This window comes from Etheostoma cragini, chromosome 3 (assembly GCF_013103735.1).
Source record: "Etheostoma cragini isolate CJK2018 chromosome 3, CSU_Ecrag_1.0, whole genome shotgun sequence".
NCBI lineage: Eukaryota > Metazoa > Chordata > Actinopteri > Perciformes > Percidae > Etheostoma > Etheostoma cragini.
The window spans coordinates 18,995,330-19,018,935 of NC_048409.1; the positions used below are offsets into that span (position 1 = coordinate 18,995,330).

General features: G+C 40.9%; 2 protein-coding genes across 3 annotated transcripts; both read right to left on the bottom strand.

The window, feature by feature from the left end:
* Positions 1-1,410: 1,410 nt before the first annotated feature.
* Positions 1,411-8,176, bottom strand: LOC117942354 (vomeronasal type-2 receptor 1). Its single transcript, XM_034867764.1, has 14 exons — positions 7,953-8,176; positions 7,121-7,412; positions 6,789-7,031; positions 6,478-6,669; positions 6,228-6,353; positions 5,804-5,988; positions 4,662-4,782; positions 4,359-4,586; positions 4,110-4,233; positions 3,308-3,468; positions 3,001-3,196; positions 2,643-2,857; positions 2,348-2,547; positions 1,411-2,036 (listed from the first exon to the last, which is right to left on the bottom strand). The coding sequence occupies exons 1-14, from the start codon at positions 8,174-8,176 to the stop codon at positions 1,715-1,717; spliced, it is 2,829 nt and encodes a 942-aa protein (XP_034723655.1). The 3' UTR covers positions 1,411-1,714.
* A 1,675-nt stretch (positions 8,177-9,851) lies between these two features.
* On the bottom strand, positions 9,852-22,724 carry gmps (guanine monophosphate synthase). Of its 2 annotated transcripts, none has more exons than XM_034867085.1 (16): positions 22,481-22,724; positions 20,509-20,681; positions 20,255-20,369; positions 19,773-19,866; positions 18,975-19,082; positions 18,465-18,658; positions 17,434-17,599; positions 16,941-17,092; positions 16,626-16,799; positions 15,416-15,521; positions 14,898-15,013; positions 14,156-14,281; positions 12,947-13,062; positions 12,676-12,806; positions 11,991-12,163; positions 9,852-11,783 (listed from the first exon to the last, which is right to left on the bottom strand). In XM_034867085.1, the coding sequence occupies exons 1-16, from the start codon at positions 22,502-22,504 to the stop codon at positions 11,682-11,684; spliced, it is 2,070 nt and encodes a 689-aa protein (XP_034722976.1). In that variant the 5' UTR covers positions 22,505-22,724; the 3' UTR covers positions 9,852-11,681. The 2 variants fall into 2 exon arrangements, with proteins under 2 accessions (XP_034722976.1, XP_034722977.1); XM_034867086.1 differs by having other exon boundaries at positions 18,975-19,078; positions 19,769-19,866.
* Positions 22,725-23,606: the final 882 nt, after the last annotated feature.

The following is a 23,606-nucleotide window of genomic DNA, read 5'->3' on the forward strand; positions in this document are numbered from 1 at the left end:
CTTCTTGAAATGAATCACAAAAGTGTTCTAAGCAACGCAGGCTAATTTAGAGTACAGTGCTCCTCAAACAGGGTAGGAGGGAAATCCCAATAGGTGCTGATGAGTAAGATATGTGTGTGATGCTTTCCAAGAATTAGAAAATAGCTTCAGTTACATTTTCCATGTGCGTCACTATGTTGCACTTGGATCTGCAATATGAAATAAAAAAAACAGATGAAAGGTAAACTGTTGACTTTCTATAGCAATAAAATGTTAACTGAACACAACTGTTAGTTAACATTAGTGCGTGCATGAACACACACACAAACACAGTGATGCACATACGCACATTTGATCTTGATTTACCACTACTGTCCACACCCGTCAGTGGACAATAAATAATAAACACATTCCTTCACCGCTCTGTCATCAGCTTTAGCTAGACTTCACAGCTTCACTCTGGAAAGCCACGTGCACACACAAAGTAAGCACAACACACACACACACGTACAGTATTCTGACATTATTAATCTCCAACTGAAAGTATTTCAGAAATTCAAAGGTTTATAGAACATAATATTTTCTTTCAACTTCTCATCACTTTCTACGATCTAGGGGAAAAAGCAAGAGCATTAGAAGAAAGTCTTAATATAAAAATCCTCTTCCATATGAAAAATGCTGGTCAAAAAAACAATAAATAACAAAATCTTTTGAATATATATGATATACAGCATATGTATATGCTGTACTGTTTACCACAATCCAGCTCACTTTGAACTTTGACCCAGGGTCAGGGGTTGTGGTGCCAACAGTCAGCAGAGCAACCAAGAGTTTTTATTATTTCCACGGTTCCCTCTGCTGGATCACTCTGGCCATGCTCCTTACATACAGTACATATATGTTTCTTCTTCTGGGTTGTCCTCCTCCCAGGCCACTGTACCGTAACATGTCCTTTTCAACCAGAAGAACCTCAACAAATTTCTACCATAACAAGGAGCTAAAAGTAAGTCTAAATAAGATCATTTTAGTGATAATCTTGCCTAATAACAGTGAGAAGACATCAACTCAATTTTGGAGTTGACAGTCATGCAGTACAAAGCAATATATTGTATTTTTACTAGATTTTCTTCAACACTAATGAATGGTACTGTTCCAAAATGAGCGTGAACAAATATATTGCTTTAACAAGAAAAACACGTATTATAGTGACTGAAAATAACATTTATTTTATCATTATGAAATGTATTATGCAAACAGTTATTATTACAGTATTACAGTATTATGGTAATTGGAAAAGTTTACAGTATACATTTTTTTTATGTTAATAGGATTAGCATAAGCTAAACCTTTGTATGTTTGCAAATTGTCAAATGTTTTTGAAATGGATTTGCAACTAGTAGTACAGCAGTATCATTTCTGAGGTAAAACCTTATTTTAATTTTAATTCTGCTACCACAATAGTGATTTGACATTAAGAGTTAAAGCAATTTTTTTGAAACTTATTTTTGAGTAATCAGTGAGGTAGTTTTCTTCCCTCATGGTAATTGCTTATTGAATATTGAAATCAACCCTCTCTAATACATGTGAAGATACTAGACTAGGGCATGTTAATAAAAGATTTTGACCAAACATGATGATTGTGAAATATATGTCTAGGAACCCTAATCAGCTGGACTAGTTTGCCATCTGCCATCTACATTATTTCAGTATTTTGGCTCAGTTTAGTACTGCTCCACTAATCATCAATAGCAGTGGATGCTATCGAAGCATTGACCTCAGTAGCAGCTGTAGCGATTGATGCCGAGGTCCCGGTCGAGGTCCCATCACGTGGTTTAGCGCGGGGCCTCATCATCTCCTCTGTGTTGCGTTCAGGTTTGACCAAAAGAACATAACACTTGGGCAGGAAAATGCAGGTTAGCAGGCCAAAGCTGGAAGCCAGGATGGCAAAGATCTGGACAGCAACCATGAACTTGCCACGTGTGCTTAGGTATGCCGGGACAAAGGAGATCCACACGATGAAGAAGACGAGCATGCCAAAGGTGACACTCTTCCCTTCACTGGAAGAGATATTGAGCGTCAGAAGACATTTTCTTTACACTAAAAGGATTTAATAGGAGAAATATGGATACCCAAAATCTCAATGGTCAGATATAAAAAAGGTGGAAATGTCACTTTTCAAACATTGGTATAAGTGTGTTTGTGCCAGATGTCTAATTCTATATAATCTTGCGCATATTGCCCTACAATACACTTTTTTTTATTACTGTTTATTTCCACTGTGTCCATTTACCCCATTGGCTGCCATGGTATGAACTGATATGCTCAATGTTCCTCTGTTTATTGCTGTGAAACCTTATGCGTTTCCTACCTGAAGTGGTCCTCCAGTCTGCGGGCTATGAAGGCAAAGATGAAGGCCAGTAGAGCCAGCAGGATATCATAGGCAAAGATACAACAGATGAAGACCACAGACCCTTGATCACACTCGAGAATGATCTTTATATTCTGGGCAGAGGTGTTCTGGACAGGAAATGGAGGGAGGATGACGAGCCACACTGTGCATGCTACAGCCTGGGTAGAAGAAGTTCAGACATATCCCAGGATCAGGTCAGAGTAAGATGTAAAGTAAGACGATTGACATCTTTTCTATTTTTCAGTGTGTTTACCTGTATTAAAGTAGCCACAGCAGCTATCGCCCTCTGGTGGGCGCAGGTGAGACTGTCAACTTCAGGGTTGGCACAGGCATTGGCGTCATTGTTGTTTAGTGTGTTGGTTACAGTGACATCCGGATTGCCAGCCTTTGCAGCTTTGGCTGCTGCTTTGGCAGCGGCACGCGCTTTCTTCAGAGCGCGAGCTCTCATCATCAAAACTGCAGCCTTACCTGAATTATAGTAGTTAGTAGACAGTAACAGGCTTACTGTACATTTCAGTGGCCCACTACCAAGTATGCAGTGTACATTTACTTACATACATACAAAGATATACACAGAACAGTACAGTAAAAAAAAAAGGAAAAGTACCAACCCATTATGGAAGAAAGGCAGAGAGCAAAGCCCAGGGCCAGGGCCACTTGACTTGTCATGCAGCTCCAGTGCTGAGGCTCTCCAAGGAAGACGATGGAGCAGAGGAAGGTCACCACCAGCGAGAAGAGTAGCGAGAAACTCAACAGAGGATCATTGGCTTTTACCAAAGGGGTGCCAATGTGTGCAACAAACACCACCTAGAAAAAGAAAAACAGTGAAAGCAACCATTTTAGGCTTTAGCTCCCTAGTTTCTGCAACAAGGGATCTGTTGGCTTCACCAGGAGGTGTGTTCTCGCTGTAAGTCTCACCCCGACAGCGATGGTCACTAGTGCTCCGAAGGCTGAGATGATGATGAGAGTGATCCCCAGAGGCTCTCCAAAGGCCAGGAATTCAATGATTTTTGGGACACAGGTATCATGAGCCTCATTGGACCAGTCTTGGTAACTACACAGGATACACGCACGAGCATCTACCAAAGAGGGAAGGAAGGAAGGAAGGAAGGAAAGAAAGAATGAAAGAACGAAGGAAGGAAGGAAGGAAGGAAGGGAGGAAGAAAATAAGGGTCATGTTTATCTCTGATTTGAAACTGAGGCCCAGTACAGTCCATTGTCCTCTAAAACACATGATATTCCTGATCTAGCATCTCTCACAATGAGTAAAATAATAACAATAATAATGATAATAATAATAATAATAATAATAATAATAATAATAATAATAATAATAATAATAATAATAATAATAATAATAATAACAGTAGATTTTGCTTTTGTGGTGTTGCATTTGTTGCATTTGCATTTGTTGTGCTTAGTTTTGTGATTATTCTATTTTTGCTTGTTTTATAATTATTCCAAATAGGACCACACATATGCATTTTAAAGAGACACCAGTATGGCACAGCTAAATGGAATTTAAGAAAACATAAGTTGAGTAAGTTCAGGCTGTTAAGAAATCAAATAAAACAGCTCGTTCTGAATATTGTCTTGTTGTTTGTTTGATTAAAATAAAAAGTACTGAATTTTATTCACTAAGGTTTATATTTTAGTAGAAGTTGAGAATTTTCAGGAAGATACCTTCATGTCTATAACAGTTTGAAAGTTGTATACTGACTAGTTGAGTTGCTGATCTCTCCATCAGCACATGGGATACAGTCAAAGCAACAGACTGGCTCTCCCTGCCGGATTCCCTTCCTGGTGCCCGGCTGGCAGTTCTCACTGCACACTGACCGAGGGGGCTGCAATGCACGCACATGCACACACACACACACGCACGCACACAGATTTACAGAGACACACATGCATTTGACACTAATCATAATCTAGAAGAGTTCATGGCCATCTTGATCAATTTGCTGCTGACCTCCAACATGTCATTGTTCCACAGAATGGAGTCATTCATTATGGTCATCTTGTTCTCTGGGGCTGCGGAGCCATTGTAACGTCCCACAGTGACGTAGGATATCTCCCCATTACTATTAAACTGCCAGTTGATGATGTCATAGACGCCTTCTACATCCCCCTCGTCAAAGTAGATCTCTTCGCCCGTGTGCGGTACATTGAAGCGCACGTTCTTCACGTAGTACATAAGCTACGAGAGAGAAAGATGGTAAAACACATGCACAAAAGAACAGTTACAGTCTCTCACACACAAACACAGGCTTACCTGCCATGGCTCAAAGTTGGTGATGTTGGCACAGTTGTTCCCGTTGAATGGCCCCTGTCCCTTTTCACAATGCTCCAAGTTGTGCAAGGCATGGGCCACAGCGTACACAGCTTTGTACACACTGTAGGGAGACATCTTCATCATCAAATTCATCATCATCATCATCATCATCATCATCATCATCATCATCCTTATCAATTTGCACCATCATCCACATTTCCATCAGCATGACTTTAATATCAAAGCATTAGTTCACCCAAATTTACAAAAAGATTCAACTAATTTTCACTTAAAGATGCTCTTGTTGTGGTCTGCTGCCTTCCCCAACCTGTTGTGTCTCCCCTTTTCTTCCCTGTGTGTTGTCTGTTTGCCGTGAGGGCGTTCCTGGGGGATTCAGAGGCGTGGCTTCCATCTCCATTCCGTCTTCCACACAGCTGTACCTCATTACTCATCATCCCACCGCCTTTCATAAACTTGGGCTGACCGCCTCTTCAGCGCCAGACCGTTACATGCACTGTTGTGGTAACTTGGCCTTAGTCGTTTTCACACCTGTTTTGATTCTTCTAGTGCGCTGTACTTACCTTGTGTTTTCCTCATAGATCCGTCCGTTGTCCATCTGAGCTGTCTACCATCCTCACGGCTACCTACCGTCAGTCTACTACTATGTTTGTGCTCCTCCGCTCACATTAAACCACCTGAACTGTATCCTGTCTTCTTGTCTCTGTTACCTCTGTGGTTCTGTCTAACTAAATCATAACAGCTCTGGGGGATGTTGAGTGACGGCATATCACTCAACGGCAATAACCCCCCAACCCCCACCCCCGAATCCTTATTGTCAGTTATTGTCCTTTAATTTATTTATGCAGCACAAATTTGTTTCCATTCACCTCCATTATACTAGAGTGGCAGAAGGAATTTCAAAGGCTGGAATGTCAAAATCCTTGCCCTTTCCTGGCTATTTTCTGTAATTCGGGTAAACTGACTCTTTAATGGTGGTGTGTTCTTAGCCGTGGACATAAAAGGTTTTGTTGTAGCAAATTCTAGCATTATGATGGTAAAAAGAATTTAGTTGTATTACTAGAATCAGTAAATACTATACTACCACAATATGTTTAGTAACAATATGACCCTAGAGAACTGACCTGTAGGTGATTCGTAACTGAGAAACATCAGAGTAGGTGTTATTGAGTTCTGCCAGAGACTCTTTGCCTGTACACAGCCCATCAAGGACCCCCGTCACTGCCCTGGACAGCGTGCCGTTATCCTCCTTGGCCCTCTGTTTGGCCTGCTTCACTGCTTTGCTATAGTCTAATGTGCAGTTAAACAACTACAAGACAAAAAATAAGGTCACAAACCTGTGAATGACTTTGAAAGTTTCCACTGAATATTCATCATCTTGTTTACAGTCAATTGCCACTGCAACTGTCAGTCCAAGCCAAGATGTGTTTTTACTAGCTGCATTTTTGTCACAATCAGATTTTACATGTGGGTAATAGTTTGGTGGAGATCAATGTGGATTATTGATCACCCCAAACCTACTCTGGGCAATTAGTCAGCTATACCCACCGTCTCCCAGAATTCCTCTGTGAGCGGGTCATCATAGGGGTCTATTTCCAGTAGACGACGCTGAAGACCCGGGATGTCAGCCCTTTTTACTCCAAAGCCCAGGGTACCACCCAGCAAGGAGCTCACCTGGGTAAAAACATGCACACTGTCAACTTCAGTTCAATATGTTTATAAATGTACACATTTTCTTTAGACTGGTTAGAGCCAACCAATCAATGAGACTACCCCCCTCACTGGACTGTGCACTCACCCCAGGCTGGTTAATGAGAGCGGAGGTGACCCAGGCCTCGCTGGCGATCCAGGTGCGGTTGGTCACATTGTGCCGGAGCAGCTCGAGGATAAGAGGACTGAGGTCCACGTCTGATGAGAAGACCACGATGATCTTGGCTGTGGCTTCAATTACAGTTTTAACAATACGCTGGATGACCCCAGGGGAATTGACCTGAAAAAATAATATTTGTTTTTCAAAAGGAACACATTTTGATACATCTTTAGAAAAGACAGGCATGCCAGAGTGTGATCAACACTGGGATGATGAAACATTGACAGAAAAGATGTTACCTTGGGCAGGGTCTCAGAGAAGGAGATGCAAACACCAGCTTCCTCCACCTGCTCCTTAAAGTCTTTGATGCCGTACTTGCCATAATCATCATCGGCCGCTATTGTGCCCACCCAAGTCCAGCCGAAGTGAAGCACCAGCTGGGCAATAGCTGTAGACTGGTGCTTGTCATTGGGAATGGTCCTGAGGAAGGTGGGGAACTGGAACTTACTTTCCAGGGCGGAGCAAGAGGAACAATAGCTGACCTAAAGATGAAAGAGGAGACCCACATTACTTATGTACTTATGAACTTGTTCATTTCTCCCTGTCTTCATCTAACTCAATACTGACCTACCTGTGGGAAGTGATAAAGTCCAAGTATCCTAGCCGTGGCAATGGACAGGTCGGAACCCCCAGCACCCACCAGAGCAGCCAGAGGGGGCCCAGTCCCACAGCGATAGTTGGGTACCGCCTCATCTTGGCCCGTCAGGTAGGTTAGGGTGCCCTCCACGGCCTTGGAGATGGTGAAGCAGGAGTCATAGATGACATAACCCAGGTCGGTGTTCGGCAGCAGGTTGTCCTTCTGGTTAATTTCATTTATGGCAAACAGCATGGTCTGGGTCCAGCGGAAGGTACGGAAATTAAACCTGGAGGATGATGGGAAGCGATGAGATTAAGGTACACATGCTGTAGTACAAAAGCTTTTGTAGAAAGAAAGAAAAACTCTGTACATACAGTGTGTGCAAAATTAAAATACTTGATGACTGGAAGATATATGTACACAGACTATTTTAATTATTTGATGTTGTTACATAAATTAGCCACAAGAGGACAGTTTGCAGACTTGCTGATTATTGTTGCATAACACACTGTAAAGGCCTGCCCCCATAATAATATGGGCTACTGTGGCTAATTGGCCCCAGAGGTGCTGCCCTGCTCTGTCTTGATTTGTACAGTAAAATCATGCGGTAAAGAGTTTTCAAAAGAACTCTGCATGGCTGAAACACATTCTCAAGTCAAATTATTTCTCATTTACGGGCTAAAATATCAAACAATTTAACTTAACTTTAACACTTAAATAGGCCTATGAGATTATCTAAGATTAGTGTTATACATTCTCACAGCAACTTTAAGTAAAAGCCAACACAGTCACAATGAGGAAAAAAGACATGAGCAGCACAACTCACCCCTCACACCCCGAGGACACAGGCCCCCTTGAAGTGTTGCCATCACTGGAAGCAATGCGCATGTGAATAGGAAACATCCCCCCAATAACAACCGTCTTCTTCTCTACATCCTTGTAGCGGTTCAAGTTGAACTTGGCCTTCAGCTTGCATGTGGACTCTGCTGAAACAGAGCTGTAAAAGTGGACAAAGCCGCATAATCCAAGCAAAAAGCGAGAGATTTCCATCCTATGCAGATGCAGAAAGGAGTCGGGAGAGCTCTCGCTGTGGCAGACAGCAAAGGATACAGCACGTCACCCGTGTGACAGGTGTCTTATCTTCTCTCAAGGGAGATGTGCTGCACGGGCAACCTGAGAACAAAACTGAACAGGAGGACACTGGATGAGGGCATATTAATCATCATTGAACAATAAACCTTTGTCAATTTTAGTATGTTTTTGTAAATTCCAAAGCATTATGATCTCACTAATGGTGTGTAAACTGTTTGGTTCAAAAAGTGTACATTGCTTTTGTGTCCCTTAAAGAGCAAAAACTGGACCACCAAACATGCACACACTTACACGTGCACGTGCACGCACACACACACACACACACACACACACACACACATCATTTTGTTCCCTTTTTCTGTCCTGTAAATACAAATCAGTTTATCAGTCTGCACTCAGGTCAGCTGCATAGGATAAACTGCCACAGGCCACAAGTTAATTGGCAGCTGCATGTGATAACTTGTCTTAATGCAACAGCTACTGTTCCAACATTGTGTCTTGTCCCATGTGGGTCTGCATGTGTGTTGATGGGTGACTGAACTTGTCTGCTCATGTCTCTCCGTCTGCAGGGAGAAACACACACCTGAACCCCCGGCACACAGAGGGACCTCTGCTGGGTAACAAGGGCTGACTGCACACAAATAGACTACTGTCGAAAAAGTCTTTCAGTCATGGTCAGTTATTACATTAAATTAGTCTAAAGGAAAGTTGTCACACAGAAAGCAGAAATCTAAAAAAAAAGGATATTTTGATTGAGTCCTTTTATAGTTGCTGCTAAACTATTACCTTCAGTGTGTGTGTGTGTGTGTGTGTGTGTGTGTGTGTGTGATTGAGCCCTTGTGATCTGTCTCAGGCTAATGAAAGACATCTGACTGCAAGAAATCAATTATGTAGCAATCAAAAACACTAATGTTCTCATCTGATTGAATGGAAAAGGGTCTTTGTCTGTCTTTTTGTAATTACGATTAACTATTCCATCAACAAGAATAGAGCTTGGTGAAACTGCTTTCTCATCACATGCACTAAATGTCTGGAATGAACTTCAAAACACTTTGAATCTAGAATCCCTTCCAGCTTTCAATACATTTAAAAATCTTTTAAAGTCAACTCTCACTGAACAGTGTAATTGCTTTAAACTACGTTTCCTTAAAGTTGCATGTCTGTATCAGCTTAAGTGTAATGTCTTGTTTGTGTTGTAGTATGTATAGAGATTTGTGGTGTAGTATGTAACATTTGTCCGGTCTTTTGTATTTTGTAAATGTATTTTAAAACCTTTTGCCAACCGTCTTGGCCAGGACTCCCTGAGAGAAGAGTTACTGTAACTCAATGGGACTTTGCCTGGTTAAATAAAATGAAAAATAAAGCAGAGTGGGGTTAGCACAAGCTGCATTTACTCTCACCTCTACAAGGACTTAGATCATAGGCACGTTAGTTATCTTTCAGCCTCCGTTTTACTGGGGTTACTTACATTTGTTCTTATTTTAACACAAAAGGTACTCCAAAGATTGATACTGATTAACTGTGGTAAACAAGAAGAAAAACAAAAATATCAAAATGAAAATTATTACAAAGAAAGTTATCCAAACAGCAAACAAAATTGCAAAGCCGTTGATAAGTTGCATATAAAAGAAAAGAAGTTTCAACATGGAGATCTTTATTAAAGCTCAGTTGTCCATTGTACAAATGTCATCATAGTTGAAACTGCATGCAGTGGCTTAATTTGAGGCACGTTACTAAGGAGAATGAGCATGGAACAAACATTTAAAATAAAAAACAAAACAAAAAAAAGACATTAAATTGCATAACTTAATCTTATCGATATTGCAGTTAAATTCAACTACAAAATTATGTGTCCAATATTATTAAGTTGTTTTTCTGTGGAAATGTAACATAAACTTCACTTATTAAATGCAGAACAGAGGGAGAAACTCTAATAGCAGTTAAGACAAGTGAGGAAAACAATTAATTTGGCATTAGGAGTATTTTTGCCACTAAAGCTTAAGGAGATAACAGAAGATTAGAGGCACAAAGACAAATACTGGAGGCATGACAATTACCGCAAGTGAGATGTCTCTATCGGGGTACAATACACTTTTTAAATCTCAGTTAAACCTGAGCACTGTATTCACTGAGGTCTAAACCACGAGAGACACTAGAGATTATGATGTGCTGCATGTTTTGATATCAGAAAAATTAAGCAGTCAACGCCTTTTTGAGACAAAGTGAAGTTACGTTAGAGATGCCAACAGACAGTGTTCTTAACCTGACGTTTAACACTACAGAGCTATGGGTGGGTAGAATAAAAAAAGAGACAACGTGCTAAAATGTACCCCTGCACAACAAAAGACCTGCAAAATAATGATGAAATGACAGCAATTTACAGAATGTGGTTATAACTCTACCGTACTTATAATTTTGTCATTAGTTAATCCTCTTGTCATGTTTATTCTTCATAAAAAGCATACATATTGCAGCATGAGGAGAAACTATGTTATATCCTCTTTTCTGGAAACATTAAAGTCCAGGTCAGGTCACACCAAAGAAAAACTAAATTAATAGAACAGGCACATACAAAGTTACCCATCATATTGGCCTCCTGCACACTAGTCATCCTACTGAAGCTAATCTTGGTTTGACTGCTGTCCACAATGTCCCACAGCAGCAAGTCAAGAGCTCTGGTCAACAAACGTAGCTCGGAGAAGATCTTCAGATGATCCCACAATGTTACATATCACCACAGCATATTCTACTTTTGGCAAAACAAAAAGCTTAAAAATTGATTGGTCACATTGGTTGCATTTTTTGTTTAAAAACCAACAACCTTCATAACACAGTATACAGGCAGAAAAGTGAATGGACAAATAGAGAGAATAGTATTCTGACCTACAATAGCGAAACAAAAACATCTGACAAAAAGGCAGGAAAACAATTGCTGAAACTCTCCTTCTGTTTCTTTTCATGACACTTTTGTTTGCTTGTTTTTATGTTTAGCTAGTCCCATAATGCAACCTGAGGCACAACATGAATGTCTACTTTCTGAACTTACACAGCTTCTCACTGCTTGCCTTTAATGGTTGACCTTACAAAAAGGAAGCAGCAATTAATCTTTTCATCATAAGAGAGGAAATACATTGATGTACATGGATCAAAAATGACAATATATTATCAATAACCAACATTAATCAATCCCTATTGCCAAAAATATTAAGACCAGGGAGGAGTGGTAGGGAGAGCAGAGTAGTGGCGCCTTTGCATGTGCGCCCGTCACAGTACGGTCTGCCTTCCGTGGGAATGTTAAAGAGAGGGGTGGAGGTACATGAGGGAGGGGCGGGGGTGAGGAAAAGTAGGGAGATAGGAAGGACAGACAAGGAGAGGAGTTCACCAGCCCTCTCTGATATCTGTCGAGTGTGTTTGTGCATTGTGTGTGAGTGTGTGTCCTATCGGTATGAAATCATGTTGGGTTTTATTCCCACTCTGTGGTGCCAGGTGGTTTGGAGGTCAGATCATACATGACTCTGGAGATGCCGGGGATCTTCTTGATCTCATTTACCATCTTCAGCACCACCTGGGAAAACAGATAAGACAAATAACTCCTGAAACACTGAACTACCAGAAAGAAGACATTGTGATGCGCCTTTATTATTATTCAAATAATTCTTGGGCCGATAACGCTTAATGCCTGAACCTAGGTTAGTATCAATGATGGTAAGATGATACCCGTCAAGTCTAGCAAAACACTAAGACCAAGTTGAGAGGTTGAATCGTGACATACCTCCTCTGGGATATGGTTGCCCGGCATGGCGGGAATGCCGGTCATGAAATCGCTGGTGATGAAGGTGCGGACCACCACGGAGCGTCGACACGATGGCTGCTTTTGCAGTGGGTCCCGATCAAAGTGCAGGGGGGTCAGGATGACCGGCATCTGGCTGATCTTACCAGAATAGCCTTAAAGAGGAGCCGGACAGAGAAACATTTGTAAAAAGAAAAGAAATAGCATACAACGGCTCAAGACATTCAAAAAAAGTTTATATGACAAACGGTACAGAAAAAGGCAAAATAATTTAAAAAAGAGAGAAGATTTAGTGTGAAATCTAATTAGCATGATGGGGTACAGAGTGAAACTATGGCCACAGTCAGAAAAATACAGACATATCAGGAAAGACAGTTCTTCTCACTGGAGAACAAATATCTGGTTTGCCTGTGAGGAAATGTTAAATTCCCCATGTGGATGGATGTGTGCAGACACATACACTTTCCTGGTTACATATATAGGCATAGTAACACCAGGCTTTGTAAAAAGGAGTAAATGGTTTTAGAGAAACTGTACTGTTGGAAAGTCTTGTGGTTGCATCCATTTTGCATTTGCTCAAATATAAATCATCCCAAATAATCTGTAATGCTTCATTACACAGGGCTAAATTAAAGTGTCTAAAACTCACTTGGACACACACACTTACCAGACTCTCGAAGGATAGAGTGAGCTACAAAGTCAGCCTGTCTGAGCGTGCTCAGAACGCCTGTGGTCAGGAAAGTTGGAGTAATGTCTGTAGGCGGCTCTTTCATGTGGGACCCAAACACATACACAACTCTGGAAAAAGGAAAGACATGAATAAATGGGCGTGTTTGTGTGTTCTACTGATCACTGACTGCACTTAGTGTCTAATGTGAGGACCAAATATTACTGAGGACCACTGAAGAGTACAGATGTAAGCAAAGAGTGTTTATTACCTGTTGATGCTATGGCACATGCGAGGGATGAGTCTAGCCAGGAACATGAGAGATTCCCAGTGTGGAGACTCTTTACTTGTGATGCCGCACACGTAACTGTAGGATCGGCAATCACCCTGAAACCAAAGATGTATTTTTATGTTATTTTTACCGTCAGAGTAACAAGGAAAACAAAACAGAACACACATCTTGAGCAAAGGTTAGCAGACGCATTTGTAATTTTCCAAACATTCTTATTTTTCATTTAAATAAACAGTCAAAATTCTATAAACAGAGTATGCACATCTGTATGTTTTCACTTCCAAGAAATTCCCCAGGCAATAAACGCTGCCCGTGTTTGTCCAATGTCTCCTGTCTGTCCCACAATTTGAGGTTTAGGGTAAATTTAAAACTCTGGCCTCAAACAGGAAGGAAAAGGACCCACCCACACATCCCCACACCGACACTGGCTGACTGCAATGTTTGGGTGAGGAAAGTATCATGACGATGCTTTTCTCCAAGCAACACTGGAGGTCATAAACTACTCGGGATGGGATGTGTTGTTTTTTTGCCATGTTTAACTATTTCTACAGAACACACTCTTTGTATGTTCGCCTAACATTGGTCAACATAAGTGAAGTTGAGGAAGAAACTAAAATGTGCTACAATAGTTCTAACAGATCCCTCCCATGACTAGGCCTAGAGAGAGTCAACAAGTAAGACACAGATGCTTTGGGTGGGTGGGTGGGTGTGTCTAGGGGTTGACCACTAAATTATAGTTATAACACAGCGAGACAAAACAGCAAAAGTGAGACACTGTTTCAAGCTTCCCCTGCCTCTGGACATTCAGCAGCAGTGGTAGAGACATTTAAATTCCCCACATACATGGACATGCACTAGCTCCTAAACAAAAAAAGCTTTGTAGTCAATCATTGTTTTGGCCACAAAGCAAGCATTTTGTTTTGGAACATTAACCTATGACTAATTTTTTTATTTGGGCCCTAACAAGCAACTATTTGGACTGGTTTAACACATTCGGGCTGCACGTCACTGGAAGTATTATTCACAGCATGTGAGATAGAAGATGATATGTAGACTGTAAATATATGTAGACCTTAAAACCCTCAATTTGTAAGTAAAGCCATCCAACAAGATTTTGCTGGGCACTGGACAGACAATAGTTTAGAGGAACTGGGTGGGTTTGATGAATTGATTGACCCAAAGGGTTACCTGGACGCCAACAGTTTTAATGGGCAGTAGGAAGGCATTGAGTGAATGAAGGCTGGTGATCTGCATGAGCTTCTCTTCCTCCTCGTCTGATATGCACGACTTGACTCTCTGCAGCAAGGCATGGGGCTGGAGGGGAGAGAGAGGGATTTAAAGAAGCATGATAAAATCGGAACTGAAATGACAGAGACCACAGAAATAACTCTGACTATGTTGGGACCACCTTTTTACTCATTTTGGGAACACTTCTCATTTAGCAGCTTCAAATGTGTTCATCATCTTTGTCACCAAAACCTTGATTTACAATGTCAAAGTAGTACTACTACTACTACTACTACTACTACTACTACTACTATCAGACAACCATCCACAAACAGCCCATATGTAGTGTGACTTCTGTATATGTGCTCTATTTTTCAGGGTGATGCCCTCTCTTTAGCAGCAAAGGGAAAAAGAAGGTACCTAAAAAAAAAAAAAAAAAAAAAAAAAAAAAAAGACACAAAACCTCTTTAAATCATCAGACTTATTAGGCTTTTGGTCCATTACACACACACACACACACACACACACACACACACACACGCACACACACACGCACGCACACGCTTTTGGGATTATAATCCAAGTTTTGCAACAAAAGAATAAGCATAATCACCGTATTTAACAAATTGTATGGGCAATTACATAAATTAAGATTCGTTTACAGTGACATTAGCTTTTCTTGATGAATATGCTTTGTTCTGACCTTTTTGACGCTTGCAGAGAAGTCTGTGATAATTTTGAGGATGTTGTTTGTTTCAGCAAAGTCCTTACAGATGTAGGGCTCCTCTGCACAAATCACTCTGATGGACAAACCAGGCCCTAAAAGGCAAAGCAGAGAGGAGGTGCACTTTTAGCAAATCCAAGAGTGACAGGAGGACAGTTCTGAGTTTGTCTGATTGAATAAGTATATGGGTACAGCGGGAAAGAGAGAGAGAGATATAGGAAGGAGACAATGGTAGAAAAAAAGCATTATGTTTAATAAATCGCTTTTGTAAAGTTTTGTCAGAGCAGTCGGATCATAGGCATGTGCCCATGGTAACATTTTTGGTTGGTATATTATTTGTTGTATGTTTATTATAAGGCCCCTCCGAAAAGCTTTTAGTAGCTTATTTGGGGTTTCCCATTTCACATTGCCTGTGCCTGGTCATTGTACCTCATGAAATTGTGTCTAAATATACAATGAGGACGTGTGAAATAAACAAAACAATAAAATATACTTGCCAGGGAAAGGGTGTCGGGAGACAATCTCCTCTGGCAGGCCCAGCTCTCTCCCCAGCGCTCTGACCTCATCTTTATGGAAATCTTTGAGTGGTTCGATTACTTTTCCCTGGAGGATCAGAAATAAGTGGAATCAGCATTGCCACAGTGTGGGAGTAAGTGGTATGTTTAACTTGCATAGCTGTGCGTTCATATAAAAAGTGCTGAGCAAAACAACACAAAACAGCATTAATATATGAGCAGTAAACAGCTAAGGAGTGTGAATGTTCTTCACAGAAACTTCAGTGCTTCTTTTAAATGTAGTCTAATACCACTGTTAAAGAAGGAAAAACTCTTTAGGGGATGAAGGATGATGTAGATAATGTTCACTTTCAATAAAACAGTAAAGATGTTTAGGTGTTTTGCCTCCTCCCAGTGATTAAGAAATATTTCCTGAATGTGTGGACACAGAAGATGTTTTCAATGAGTCAGGGTTACTGCATTATTGCTCTGCTTGTCTGACTTTCATAATATCTGCTCTAAACTGAAACAGCAGATGTTCTTTTTACACAGACTTATGGTTTACAGCATTGAGCAGAGGTTCATGTCACTCTTGTATCACGCAGTCCTTCAAAGTCAAAGCATTATGAGATGCAGAAGAGCGAAGTATGAAAATCTGTCTGTACCACTGCATCAAACTGTCTGTGCAGCCTGCCACAAAACCTACTCTTATCAGAGGCCACTCCTTCCCTCTGCTCAAGATACAAGCTTGTACCATTTAAGGTAGAAAGTAAGCAAAACCTAAAGACATACTTTAGTTTAACAAGTAGTGCCCAGAAGTCATTGTGTAGATATAATGATATGAGCAGCATATTAGTGGATGTGAAAACTATGTGCAATGGTGATGCCCGTCCCCACAGCAAAAATACAGTATATTGTACTGTAGAATTCAAATAACTATTTGTGGTGATTAACCATGGCCTTTAGCAGAATCTGTGTCCACCTATCAATAGGTTATGTAATTCTACCATTTTTGTAAACAATGACTGACAGATGGCTTAGTGCTATTTGGCATTAAACTAAAATTATTTGTTATTTTGTCTAATGGTATACATGTATGCATTTATAATTGTATCCATTTTCCTGAATATGAGGGCCACATGCTGAAGCAGCAGTATGTATTAGAGAAACTAATAGGTTAGTATTTGTGTGGGTACGTGCATGTGTGCAGTACCTCATCTCTGAGTTTGCGGATGAGCTCAGTGTCGTTGTGGTGTGTCTTGATGACCTCTGCTTTGCCGCTGGCAAGGTGAGAGGCACTCTCAATGAGATCAGGCCGCAATGTACCCTGGGCCAGGAAAACCTCTTCTGGCTTCAGATTCATCTCTCCTATCACTTCATTTGCCACCTGTGAAGCAACACAAATCACAAAGTCACATGTATTCCATGGTAACAATGCTGCAGGGAAAACAAGCTTGCAGGTTCAAATCAAAGTGTGTAATATAACAAAGACTTTCCACAACACAAAGGATTGAAACCCAGTACCCACTTTGACAAATGTATCTCCAATGATTTTCCTTTTTTCTTCTGGGTTGGTAGTCATGTTCAAAGTCTTGCTGATGCGTTTTCGTGGCGTCCTGTCCTCTTCAGAGATGGGGAGGGTTGTCGTTCCGTTGTAGAAGGTGTGAGCTGCATTTACCACTAAATAGAGCAATATTTTAGAGGAAAAAAAGAAAAAGGAAGAAGACACCATTGGGTCACAAGGAACACAAAAATGTTCTTCTCCAAGATTACATCAAAGACAAAATAAATATAATACTTCAGTACCTTGTAATATCCAAGGTTTCAACTGTTTTTATTTAGTTCTTATTAATAATTAGTCATATGGTTTATAAAATGTCAAAAATAATGGCAGTTGCCCATCACATGGCAATGTAAACTTTAAAAACAAGTATAAGGAAGTACAATCATGGGATGTACTAAGTTGTGTTCTTATTGCACCACCCGTACTTCATTAAGACCACCGGGACTTTTGTCCCTACCTTTGAGTTTGATGCCCAGCTTGGTGAGGGCCTCCTCCACACTCAGACTCTCTCTCTTCCTCATGAAGCCATTGTCGATGTGAACTGCTATCACCTGGTCCTGGTTAAGAGCTTTGTTAAGGAGAGCTGTGCAAACTGTTGAGTCTACCCCGCCGCTCAGCAGCACCTGAAAAAAACATTACAAACAGTCATTAAAAACTGTGCAGCCAGATGGTTGAGTAGAGACATCCAACCGTAACCCTGCTAAATTAAGGAGGAAGTATTAATAAACCCCTTGCACTTACTATGTCTTGCTCTCTAATCAGCTATACGTCATATTTATATTCATGTTAGCCTCCCAATGTATCAGTCATGTTGTCTTGGAAATATCTGGTGGGTTTTTTTCTGCTGGCAGGCTATAAAATATTAGGTATTATGAACTCAATCAAATAAGATGTCACGATTACAGCCTTGACACTTCTTTACTTATAATTAGCTGACTACCAACTCTTCACACACACACACACACACACACACCTACAATGCCACATTTGCCAATTGCTACTGCAGGAAGAACCTATAACAAGAGTATACAACAAAGATTGAAATACATAGCCCTCAGACTGTAGTAGAGGAACAAGAAACAGAGGCTGCATGTATTTCTTTAAGTATAAATCCTGTGCTCTGAGCCTTTTTCTCACACTCATTTATCGCCCTTACACTCCCCTGAGACGAAGCCCAGTTTGAAGCCACTCGGGGAGACGACTACCTCTTTTCAGATAAAACAGGGTTTAATTTGAGAGTTTAATTGGTTCTACTTTACTTCCCACTATTGCTGCTGTCACCACTTTCTGAGTGGCTATCACGCTTTACATTCCCTACCCCTGCTTTAGAATTTGAGTCAAATAATCTCCCATTATAGATTCAAATGTGCTGGGGAAAAAATGTTGCTCTCTTTTCTGATGCTGGTACTTCTTGTAAGTCATCACTTTACCCGAAAAATAATTTGAATAACACAAACAATCAGGAAAACTTTGTGCAGTTTTACTCACCAGGACTTTAGACTTGTCTACTTTTTCTCTGATGTCGTTGATGCACGCCTGTTCACGGTTCTGTACGGTGAAAGTACTTGTGCATCCTGCAATCTCGAACAGGAAGTTACGCAGCATCTCAATGCCTCTCTCGGTCAAGTCCACTTCAGGGTGAAACTGTGTCCCATACAGCTTCTTCTGTTCATTAGCAATTCCTGGTTGGGGAAACAGATGTGGCAGCAAAGGACTGTTACCGTAGCCATTTATCCTCTTTAAATGCCACTTATACATTTAAAATAAATAAAAAAAACTATAACATAAAAAATAAAATCAGGATTTCAGATAGAATGGGAAAAATAGACAAAACACAGATTGAACATTCTTCTCAGAGCGTCAGACGTAAATACAAACACAGTCCAAGGCCTTCTAACAAATATAGCTGATTATTCGGAACTTGCATGTGAGTGTACAACCACAATCTATTTTTGATTATGTTATTGAGGGCTACAACCCAATTCACACTCTGCTCACCGGCAATGATGTTTCCTGATCGGGCCACCACTTTAAAGCCATCAGCCACTTTATCAACGCTGTCTCCATGGGTCAGCAGGACCAGTTCCTCCTTCTGAAGGCCTCTGATAAGATGAACACAGATGCTGACGTCAGAGGAAGGTGTGTGGTGTTCAATACCATTGCATATACCGGTAATAGTATTATGTGTACAGGCCCACCTTTCACTGGGTGCATGTGAGTTGAGTGTGAGGGCAGACAGCTAAGGGACTTAAGGAGAACTTTTAGCCAATTATTTTAGACTCTGCACTATTTGTCTAACAGCCAGGGTAAAATATGTGACTACGGGAATGCTTCTGACGTCTATCTAGCAAATATGGCACTGGGACAAACCAGTTGAGCAGCGGTTGTGTTTTACAAACCACAACATTTTGTCAGTTATTTAAGAGAAGTGATGGTACTGTACTCACCATAAGATTACATGATTATATATATATATATATACACACACACACTATCTTCAACATGTTACATTCTTGTCAAATAGACCCCATTCGCCTTCCATCTACAGCTAAATGCACTGGCAAACAAACACCGGCTGAAGGGGCAATGCCCAGTATGTCACCTTCTGTCATCTTCCCTCACCAAATATATCTGATTATAAAATTACGCATGGATAACGCAAGGTTAAGGCAAGGATGTGCAGCTCCAAGAAGCCAATTAGAACTACTGCTTATCGTGACACATATTTTATATATAATGACACATAAAGAACAATTTAATTTGCTTGTGATCCACTTGAGCAGCCATATTACCTATAGAGAGAACACGTGTTGTCCAGTCCAATACTGAACACTCCATCTTCCCTTACACTCTTTTTGTGTACTGTGCCGCCAAAAACTTTATTCATCATCTGTAACAAACACACACAAAAAATAGTGTTATTTTAAAGAAGTTACAACTGCCAACTGTCTAGAGAAATTTGCTAGACTGAGAATGGACGGCGACTGGTTTTAATTTCCAGGCCAGCTGGGAAAATTAAGCAAGTAATTCTCTGATCTCCCTCAGCTATTGTTAAGGTGCCCTTGAAGAAGGTGGTGAAGTCCCAGCTGGCCCAGGAGAGCTGAACAGCAGCATGGTGTAGATTGTTCGCAAAGCATAGCAAATAATAGTGAATGTGTGTAACATAAATGCTTCTATGAACAAAGGCCTTGTGGAAGAAGGAGGGTCTACCTGTCTACCTAATCACTATAAAAGCCTCCCATCACAGAGTTTTACTGTGTATGCATCTGTATAAATACCTGCATTCCATAGCAAATCCCAAGGACAGGCTTTCCGATAGTGAAAATGGCAGGGTCGAACCAGGGGGCATCTTCTGCGTACACAGAGGCTGGACCTCCTGAAATGATGATTGCTCTGAGAAGTGCAAAGGAGACATAAACAACCAAGGCAAAATATATTATAAAAGACTTTCATATTGACATAATGATGTAATAAAAATGCTACAAGGCAAACAAGAACAATCCCCCCTGAATAATATGCTTCTCATGCTTACCTGTAGCCTTGTTCTCTGATAGCAAAGGCCGGCGTCTCTAAAGGGAGGATCTCAGAGCGTACACACATCTCTCGCACCCGTCTGTCAATCACCTTGCCATACTGGGCCCCAGCATCCAGGATCGCCACCGCCCCCTCACATGATCCATTCTGCTCTGCACTGCTGATCTCCAGCTGTTGGCATGCACAGTCAGAAATACACACATTCTGTTGAGCTAAGCAGGCAGAAAAGTATACATTCAGTTGCTTTTGCACACTACTGTTTACCAAATTAATTTGACTATCACACACAGAAAATATAAATGCTTAGTTTCAACAATTTGGTGGTGCTATGGGTGACTAGTTTTGTAATGCAACCCATTCCTCCTCAACAAAATTGTGCTTTATTTCTGCCCTACCCATGGAAACTGTGACTTAATAAGGCCTAACATCATTATGACCATGTGAGCTTCAATACAGAGAGAAATGTACCATTGTGAAACGTGCAGTAACCCAGTAGAATGACATGAAACCCACAAGTTAGTCAGGCTATTAGTGAGCAGGATAATAATTAGTTTATTAAATACAGCACATTTACAGAACAAAATCACCAAGTGCTTTTCAAGAGTACAACTGTTAAAAATAAGCAATAAAAGATAAACATTTTTCGTAAAAACTTTTTTAAAATGACATACTGTAAATAATAGTATTGTGCTTTACATCGACAACTCTGTATGTTTGGTTATTATAATAAACATATCCGCAGATCAAAGTTTGGGGAAAAAAAATTAAAGAAGTAACGGTTGACATCAGTTAGACCACTGACAGCTAATTAATCTCCACAAACTGGGTACACTAGCTAGAGCAAGAAGAGAAACATGATCCCACGTGGTTTACTAAAACACTTCCGTCGTGGATGTTTTCTAAAAACAGCTTCAATCAGACATCCTAACGTTACCATCGCCTTCGGTTTCAATCACAGCAGCTCTAGCAGTATTATCACGACAAAAAAATACTTGACAGTTTTACAGCAAACTTCAAAATCAGCGGATACCATAGAAGCATTGGTGGCTCTAGTTGTCAGACCGTTAACCGCAAGTTGGCTCATACTAGCTTAGTGACGACGTTAGCAAACCTGTCAGATAACGTTCCGTGTGACAGTAACCACATATATTAAATTAGTTTGCCACAAGCTCAATGTCACTTTTTAAAATGAACGTCAAATCATTCATAATATTAAAAGAATAACACATATACATAAGACTTCAGTTAGTTGTACTATCATTACACATTCGGACCTCCCGGCTAAAGCTAGCTATCAAATTCTCTAGGTAGCATGTTAGCTCGAGGACACTATAAACAGTAGGCGAGTATTTTTATTCCTAGGATGACGAAGGCATGTTCCGCCCCGCTCAGCGTCTGGTTGGCTTACCCTGACATTCCTAACCTAACCAATCCCACTCCTCTTGCCTAACTCAAACCAACCCAACCAGAGTATGCAACTAGTACTAACAAATCAGAGGGAGAGTAGGGCGAGTCATGCCTTTGCCATCCTAGGATCTTATAAACGATAGTAACTAATCACCATTAGCCTGGTAGCAGCAGGTCCTACGAGCAGCTGGTTGTGTTAGCGGAGCTATGCTACAACCCACGCGGTGCTTGGAGGCAAAGGGTCTTTGGAGGGATCCACCATAAGAAGACAACAGTCACGTCCAGTGTGAAATATGAGAAAGCGTTATGCTAAACATAATTAAGATATCCTGACGGCTAGTTAGCAGCCATGAGCAAAGTGTTAATGTTATACTGCAACAGGCATTCACAGCGTACTCATTGCTCCTCAGCGGAACTGGTAGTACCGAGCTCTCTAACTTTCCCCCCCGAGGTACACACAGGCCGTAATTAACAGAGAGGACTACAACAGCAATTAGGGTCCTAACACAAAGTCACGCGGGCTACCCAGTACCAGAGCAGCGGGTACTCCCCGGTCCACTGACCTTGTCTCCGTTGCACAGAGCCATGGAGGACTGCCGTGTTGTGGAATGAGCTCTCCCCTTCGCCACGGTGTCCCAGGTCTCAGAGAGAGAGAGAGAGAGAGAGCCCGCGCTACTGGTTAGCTCCTGGCTCAGCACGCCGACTACTGTTTCAAAAGCAGATTAGGTTGTTGGGTTGAAGGTGGGCTGTCACAGTCTGTCCACTGGTCGGGACTAACTCAGTGTGAACAGACTAAATAAACGTCTGTGTCTCTGTATCCTGGGTGGAGCGCAAAGTTAAATCCACAAAATGACAGTGTCCCGAAGAGGGACGGGCTTAGAGAGCATTGGAGAATTTGACTGATTCTGTTATTTTACGATCATGGATGCTAGATGCTTAAATTTTTTTATTTTTATAAAATTGACATTCGTAGTAAAGTATGCCAGTAATTCTCACAGAGGGATCTCACAGGATATTTGCCAATCCCTATCCCCCAATAGTTAGGGGCGTCCAAAGCTAAATAAACACCTTTTGAACAATATAGGAATGTGTCCTGATCCACTACACAATGCTGACATATCTCGGTTTCCAAACAAAGCCGTGGGTTAGGATGGGGCACAACGTGATATGGATAAACATATTGTATCACACTTTTAGTAATTTCAGATTGCAGTATCAATATTTTTTGGAAACTCATTTAACAAAGTGTCTTTGGATTAAAAAAAACAATCACAATGTTTGTTTTTGACCAGTGATTTAAACATCTGACAAAGTATCCTTGATTCTTTAAATTCAGTATTAGCATAAAGCAGTCCTGCGCATACATTTGCATTATTGCCTAATACAATCAGGTAGTATTAAAGGGATAGCTCTCTTTTTCACAGTTGATACATTTTTACATTCTCACTTTATGTTGTCAAATCACCTATAGACTGCACTTTGTAAAAAAGGCCCAGTGATGAAGAAAGCCCTGTTAACATACAATCCACAAGCAACTGCGTCTAAGCCTCATGCCTCAGACTCTTGTCAGGCAGAGGCACCAAGTATGTGAGAGAAACACCCTGTACTTTGACACATCTACTACATGTTCCAGGACTTTTCCTTTTAACATGTCTTTTCCAGATCTAATCATTTACAACATAAGTTACC